The sequence below is a fragment of the Antrostomus carolinensis genome, unplaced genomic scaffold (genome assembly GCF_000700745.2).
Source record: "Antrostomus carolinensis isolate BGI_N321 unplaced genomic scaffold, ASM70074v2 scaffold14963, whole genome shotgun sequence".
Lineage (NCBI taxonomy): Eukaryota > Metazoa > Chordata > Aves > Caprimulgiformes > Caprimulgidae > Antrostomus > Antrostomus carolinensis.
This window is the reverse complement of record NW_010305958.1, coordinates 830-8,617: the sequence shown is the minus strand read 5'-3', so window position 1 is coordinate 8,617 and position 7,788 is coordinate 830. Positions and strand designations below refer to the sequence as shown.

At 47.8% G+C, this 7,788-nt stretch overlaps 1 protein-coding gene across 1 annotated transcript in view; it reads right to left on the bottom strand.

Annotated features, from left to right (window-relative positions):
• TSPAN32 (tetraspanin 32) overlaps positions 1-2,702 on the bottom strand; it is a gene marked incomplete at its 3' end in the record, with an annotated part of 25,632 nt that extends 22,930 nt beyond the window's left edge. The window contains exons 1-2 of the mRNA XM_010164958.2: positions 2,637-2,702; positions 443-557 (exon numbers count right to left, since the gene is read on the bottom strand). Of these exons, the coding sequence (XP_010163260.2) occupies positions 443-557; positions 2,637-2,702 (181 nt within the window). The remainder of the gene's footprint in view (positions 1-442; positions 558-2,636) is intronic.
• Positions 2,703-7,788: the final 5,086 nt, after the last annotated feature.

Sequence of the window (7,788 nt, the reverse complement as noted above, 5' to 3'; positions counted from 1 at the left end):
TAGGGAAAAAACACATATTTTCTCCAAAACCAGGTGTTTCCATGCATGTCTCCTCCCAGCCTCAATTTTCTATGTTCTGCTTCAACTCCTGTGACAGTCCCTCAGCCCACACTCCTAGGGTCCTTCCAGCCCCACCACACCTTTGGGTCCATCTATGGCTGAGCTCCTCTTGAGCTTTCACTGCTGCCCAGAGGAAGGATGGGGAGATGGTGAACAGAGGGACAGGAGTGAACGTGGAAGCACCTGAGCACCCTTCAGTGCTGGGCGTGTGGGTATGAGAGAGAAAAAAGTATCTGTAGGACTGTGTTAGCCCCAGTGCATCCTCCAAAAGCCAACTCTTGCCTCTTCCTGCGATGCCTCTGCACTTCCTTCCACTGCTCTGGGGAGTTTTTGCAGCTCCTGGGTTCACCAAAGGTCTCAGTGGGACGTGACCATGACCTACCTGTGTGGTGGATGACCCTGTAGGCATTGCTTTCCAGGGAGATGTCACTGATGAGGGTGAAGTGGAGCCCGTAGTGGGTGACTGTGCTCAGCGCGGCGATGGACAACCCCAGCAGCTGGAAAAAGAAGGATTTTAGGAAGGGATTGACAAGGCAGCAGCTCCTGCTGAGCACACGTGAAACTTTGAGGTGTATCTGGATACTTCTGAGCCCTGCACAGATGCAGATAGCTTGATCATCCAAAGACCACTGCATGTACCCCAAAATGCACGTAAAAGGACAAACTCTGGACACTTCAACATACTAAAGCTCTTTTTCTCTCTTGCATAACGAGTGCACATGACACTGCACAGCCCACAGCCTCTTGGCCAGTGTCTGTGGATGAAATTCCCTCCATGTGAAGAAAGCTGAGAGGATTGATGCTCTTACAGGACACCCATGCAGTCCCACCCTGCTCTGCAGATGACACACGTGCAGTTATGAGGGCTGCCAGCTTCAAGTCCCACCGCCTGCTGTTGGCTGTATTTCTTCTGGTAGAGCACAAACAGCTGAGTCTTGTACTGCTCTACTGTGCTGGTTTCTGTCTCTGCAACATGCTGCCAGGCTGTCTGTGTTTCTGTCCCATCCCTGAGAGCGCTGGTATGCCCAAGGCACAGGGTGACTACCAGCATGGTACCCTCTGTGATGCCCAGAGCAAGCTCAGGTGATGGAGAGGGAACATTTCTGATGGCACCTGGCTCTTGAGCAGGGCTCCTTGCAGCATGACCAGTGGCAGAGCTGGGACAGAGGCACCAACAGCAGGACAAGCGAAAACCAGCTCCAACTCTAGTGTAATCAACCTGGAAAATACAAGATCTGAGGCCACTCCTAGGTCCCAAAATTTGGGTCAGCATTTTGTGTCTTTCCAGTATGGAAACACAAGGCAGTTATCCCTGTGTCAAATGTGACAGTCTGGTGTCACCATAATCCCCACTGCATGACATCTTTTTCCAGAGCAGACTAATAGCTTTTGTTAGAGAATTAGAGTTTTTCCGAGACGAAATACACCCAAACTGTAGAATTTCTGCTTATAAAAATATCTAATTTGTGGCACCTGCTGACCCTTCAGGCCATGCATTACTGCAGATCTCAATCCACACCCAGCAAAATGCAAAGTGCAACACCAGTGAGCTCAGATTTCTGAGAAGCACCACTCCCAAATCCTCCCAACAGCAACAACGTGATTCCTGCCATCCACAGCAGCTGTGCCTTACCATCCTCTCTAAAAACTTTGTTATCAATCCTCCTTTGATTTTCTCCAAGTGACATGTTCTGCTATTTGGAAGAGAGAACAACGTACAGCCACAGTGGTCCTGAAATGTTGACATTTGGACAAACTATAAATTTAATTAATTATAATTTAATTATAAATTAAATTAATAAATTTAATGTGTGGCCCAAAATAAGGCATCACCTTTTAATTACATTCTTTCCAAGTCACCAACCCTCTCTGAACTAAATACACTTTATTATTATTATTTTTTTAAGCTTGCAAGGTTTGACAAAGTGAAAAAGCAACAAGCACATAGAACTCCAAAACATCCAGCAGAAGCGTTCCCCAGTTTCCACCATTTCCCATCAGCTCTAACAGCAGATGGAAAGAAGCTCTCCTTTAATTTGCTTCCAAAGCTGATAAAGAAGATCCCTAGAACCCCTTTTGCTCTGCAGATCCACAGGTCTCTCACATACAATTCCATGGAAGCTTTGAGGTTTCCTACCCTCGCTGATCCCACCTGCAGCCGACCACCCTCCCACAACAAGCATGACTGCAGCAGCTCCATCCTCCCTCTTTTGCTCCAAGGAGACAGGAGCTGGTGCTGAAACCCACCCATATGAAGACATATCTCGGTGCTGAAACCCACCCATTCTGCTGGCAGCGACCTTCCCTTTCTCCTTCAAGGTGGCTGCAGGGTTGTGAAAGAGCCGCAGCAGCGTGACAGCCCTGAGAAACCAGAAGTCTATCAGCAGAGGGGGGTGATGCTGGTGGCCAGCGATAACCGCCCAGGGTGCAACGATAACTCAGGCAGCTGCCTTGGCTTGTTCTCCCTCCACGCATGAAAAACAACGTGGGAAAACCCGACTCTCCCCGAGCAGGGATGGAAAAGGCAGGAGTTCACCCCGATTCTACAGAGATCCCTCCCAAACCTGCCTGCTCACCATGACACAGAAGCTGGTCACCAGTAGCTGGCACTTGGTGGTCCTCATCCCGCACCTCAGTCCCATGGCTGCTTGTCCCCAGAGAGAGCTGGCCGTTGGTGCCTCCAGCTCTTGATAAAGCCTGGGTTTCCACCAAAGGGAGGCATGGCCACAGCGGGGCCTCTCGGGAAGTGTAGTCCCCACCACGTGCCAATGCACCTCCTCCTGCCTGGTTATTAAATCCTCTTTAGAGCAGCCAACTTCTGCCTGGGTCTCGCTGGGCTGACCCTCAGCTCCAGCTGGGCAAGGAGGAAAGGTGCACAGAAAAACAGCTTTTCACAGAGTTTGGAGCAGCAAAGAGCCTTAAAAAAAATAAAATAAACTTTGAAACTGTTCAGTCAAAAGTCAGTATCAAAAGAACCTCATTTTTGCTTTCACTAAGACACAGTTCTGCTTAGTGAACATTGTCACTATTGTTTTTTTGTTTTAAACTGTATAAATTGTATTTTGGGCAAAAGTTTAGGAGAATGTTATTTAGAAAAAAAAAAAAAAACAACATCTTGTTTAAAGAAGACAAAAACCCCCAAACAGATCTGCCTAACAGTATCCACATGGCAATAACCTTTGGCTAAGACTCTGTTAAAACTTTTATTTACAGACAAGGGAAAAAAAAAAATCCCTTTAGTAATATTTTATTCAGGAAAATGGCTAAATATCAATATAACCCCCTGCTCAGGAGACCCTCACTGTCCAGGGACATTTTAACTCTTACCTTTTCCCTCTCCTAGCACTGAAGACCCCAGACTACAGAAGACTCAGGTGACTTCTGGTCCTCCAAACCACCTGCTTGCTGGATGCATATTGCCCAGAAGTAAATTGCAAAGAAGCCTTGAGAACAATCTGATCAAAGGGAAACTGGAAGCCTGAGTGCCTTGATCATCCTTAGTTTTGGAGCTAGATCAGTGGAAAAAAAGGTGGAACAATCATGGAAAATAGTCACACTCCTCCCAGGTAGCAAAGAAAGGGGAGGAAAAGGTAAAACCACCTCCCATGAGTAACTGTAGCTCCAGGAAAATGAAAAAAAAAAAGGAGGAGGGGAGTGAAAAAAAGGAAGGAAAATGCACTTTGTAGAACAAAGAGAAGCAAGAGAAAGTGAGTTGCACAAAGCCACGTGCACAGGAAAAAGCACGTCATGATTTTCTGACTACAATCCCAGCTTTCTTGCAAAACATCTTGGTTGCAACCTCCCAAGACACCCGTGAGAGCTGCCACAGCTGTCTCCTAAAACAAGTGTCCCCCATGGCTCATGGGTCCCTGCCCTGGTGGGGCTCCCTGATGGCCAGCAGGAGACACTGACATAGCCATGTGCGCACAGAGACCTTCCCACTCCAGCCACCAGCTGGAAACCACCTGAGAAAGGCCAACAGAGAGGAGAGCAAAGGGGAGAGGACTGCAGAGAGGGGAGGGAACAGGCTGGGGTGGCAGCTGATGCCAGCCACATGTGTCCAGGAGCAGGAACCAGACACCATCCACAGCAGCACAGACACCCCAGGGACAGGGGTCCAGCTGTAAGGTGACCATGTTCACATGGTCCCCACCATGGGCCAGATGGGGAAAGTGCCTTATGAAACACAGTGGTGGAGTGAGGACCGCATCCAAACACAGAGCTGTTAGCACCCATCATTTCTTCTGGAGCTGCAGGACAGATGGTTGTGTTGGCACCTGTATTTTCAAGGAGAATGACCACCAAAGGACACAGGTGTAAAGGCAGCAGCGTTGGTCCACAAGGTGGAGTTACAGGTTAAATTTGGAAGGGTTGCAAGAAGGTATGAAACACAGCTCTGTCTGTAAAACCAGCTACAGAAGCCTGACCAAGAGTGATGGTGGGTTAGAAGTGACCACACACCATGGATGGTGCACACCGTGACCACACCTGGAGCCTGTTTCACAGCAAGGGATGTGAGAAAAACCATGCAGCCTATCTTCATTTTCACCTAGACCTCACTTTCCCTCCCCAACCTTAAACGCAGACTCCTAAGGACCTGTGCAAAGCAAGATCTCACACTAGAGGTCCCCACAGACCAGCAGAAACCCTTCCTGAAGGCTTGGATGACTCAAGTGGGCTTTCTGAAGGGAGTAGTAGATGGGTAGTTCCCCAAATTGTCCTCTGTCCGTGCAGGACCCTCGCACCTCACTGCAGGACCACCCGAGATGTCACAAATTCATCACCTACACCCTTTGGAAGTACTCTGAGTTTTTTTCCCCACAAAAGATGCTCTACCTCCTCTTGTCTCCAGCCATAAAACCAGGCACCTCCAACTGCCTCACCAAGTTCTCAAAGCAGATCTGTAACTTTAAACACCTGGGTTTAAACAGATGTTTCTCCTGGTTGGGTTGCAAATGTGTATTCCTGGGTAGTTTGCCCATGTCCTCAGATGTTTCTCCCACCTCCAGCACTCGGTGCTCTGCCTCCGTGCCTGCTCCCTCGATTACTCGCTTCAGCACTGCGCTGGATTTGGGGGTGGAGGCATTTTCTGCTGTTTCTTTTTCCTCTGTCTTACACTTTATCCTGTACAGGTCTGGCTTGAAAGGTTTCTCTTTGGGGCAGAACATATGTGAATTTCTAACATCAAAAAATAATAAAGAGCAAAAGATGTTACTCCCTCCCCTCAAGAGAAAGTCAATAGTAGGAGCAGTAGTAGACCTGGGGCATTAAGGGTTTGGGCTCTGGTTGAGGGAGTCACATTTCACAGAATCCCAGAATTGCCTGGATTGGAAAAGACCTTTAAGATCATCGAGTCCAACCATGAACCCAACACTGAAAAGTCGCCGACTAGCCCATGTCCCTCAGCACTGTGTCTACATGACTCTTCAATCCCTCCAGGGATGGGGACTCAACCACTGCCCTGGGCAACCCCTTCCAATGCCTCAGAACCCTTTCAGCAAAGAAATTCTTCCTCACATCCAATCTCAACTGCCCTGGGCACAATGAGGCCATTTCCTCTTGTCCCTCAGCTACCACCAGGCTATATTCACCCTGGAGCCTGCTCATAAATAAAACATGCCCATATCAAACCACTCCAAAGCTGTAGGAAAACGGGAAGCTGGGGAGACCTCACAGCCCACGTCTGCCTTCCTGGGTACATCACAAGGCTGCATTATAAGGGCTGCTTAGCATTCATATAGCACATCATACACACAATCAAAGCTAAAAATCAACTTTTACATCCAGGGCTGTCTTTTTTCAAGAAGAGAAGGAGAGAAAAAAAGGGGGAGATGTTGGGCTTTGCCAAGCTTCAGATGCACCACACAACGCCGCTGTGAATGGAAACAAGGCTGGCTGGAGGCTGCCTTGGGAGCAACAAAACTGGAGAGAAATCATAAAATCTCCAAAGGATTTCTAAATTTATTATTCTTATTTACAAAGTGTGTCTCAGAAATCCTCCAGTGATTTCCAAGCCTTTTAAAACTAATTGTAGGTGAGCCAAAAAAAAATAAAAAAAAAATCAGAAGAGTTATGAAAAAAAAAATTCATCCAGTCCAAGAAAAATTACATTTGAAAAGAGCATAAGCTGGAGACAGAGAGTTCCCTTCAAAGAATAAACTCAAATAAACTTCTGTGCCCCCCCAAAAGTGAAACTGTACTCAAAAAATAAATATAAAAATACTAAAATATAATAAAAACATAAATACAAATACTCAAATAAACTTCTGTACCCCCCCATACTTAAACTGAATTATTTTTTCTTTTCCATATGGTCTCTTGCTATGGTATATTGCAAACCATCACTGCCCAGGAGCCGGTTGTACTGGTGATAGACCTAAAGACACAACTCTAACCCTGCTCCCAGTAAAACCAGTGCGAGCAGAGCCCAGCCTGGCACATGGGGATTCACTTGCTTGCTGGGGAGAATGGGGCTGCTTGGCTGTCCCTCACCATTTATTTCTGGAATTTGCTCTCTTGAGCCTCAAAGGAATCACAGAATGGTAGGGGTTGGAAGGAGCCTCAGGCTCCCTACACAGCCAAAGCAGGCTCCCTACACCAGGTTGCACAGGAAAGTGTCCAGGTGGGTTTGGACATCTCCAGAGATGGAGACTCCACACCCTCTCTGAGCAGCCTGTCCCAGGGCTCCGGCACCCTCACAGGAAAGAAGTTTTTCCTTAGGTTTGTTGGAACTTATCACAACGGGATCTCTATTGCTTCCCACTGAGGTCCAGACAGTTTTGTCAAAAGAACCCAGAAGGTCATGTGTGGGTGTGCCTGTGACACTCGGGTCACGGTGGGACTGACCCAGCATCTCATCTGCTGTGTTCCCACCAACACACGTGCCACATCGGGTGCAGCATTTTGCCCTGACTGTCTTTGCAGGTGCAAGAAACTTCACGTTGGGGCTTGGAAGCCTTTCACCGCAGAGGTCCTCTCTCTCCTCTCTACCTTGCCCCATGCTAGCAGAAGCCGGCTTCTGTCTTACCTGTGCCAGGAGAGGAGAACTTCTTCTCCCCACCCCTTGGGGACAGGCAGTGCCTTGCTGGATGCTCCCTCTCCCCAGATTACGATCAGGAAGTTGATTGTGAACACTGTTTAATGGGTCCTACTGGTTCTTACACAGCCACTAACTTCATACAGAGATTTCAACCAAGATTACACTTCTCAGAGTACGAGAGGTACCTACCTTCCTTCAGACTCTCAAGAAACCAGTTGTGTTGTTAAGACAGCCCAGACATGATGGCCACATCTAGCTGGAAACACCCATCACCATCAACAGCCCTGAAGCCAACTTGGCCAAGTCAAGTTCATCACCAAGCATGGAATCACTGGGGCTGGAGGCTGCACGCTCTCCCTGGAGACTGGATTTACTGGTGTTCGAACGGTGCGTTATTAATGACAAAAAAACTCCCTCTGGTTATTTTTGTACAATAAAAATCCAGTTATTACTCTTGAGCGTGACTCTTCAATACAGAAGGTTCACTCCTGAACAGCTTTAAAGACAGCAGCTTGCTTCCTCTTTCCTGCAAGAAAAGCTTGCATCAGAAATTAGAGATGGGGTAATAAAAGCTCATCAGTGATACTCCACTGCAGTAACACCCTGGAACCCACCAGGCAAAACGCTCCCACCTTGGGTCAAACCCTCCAGATGAGCCATGTGGCTGCTCATGGTTTTTCCCCCAGGAA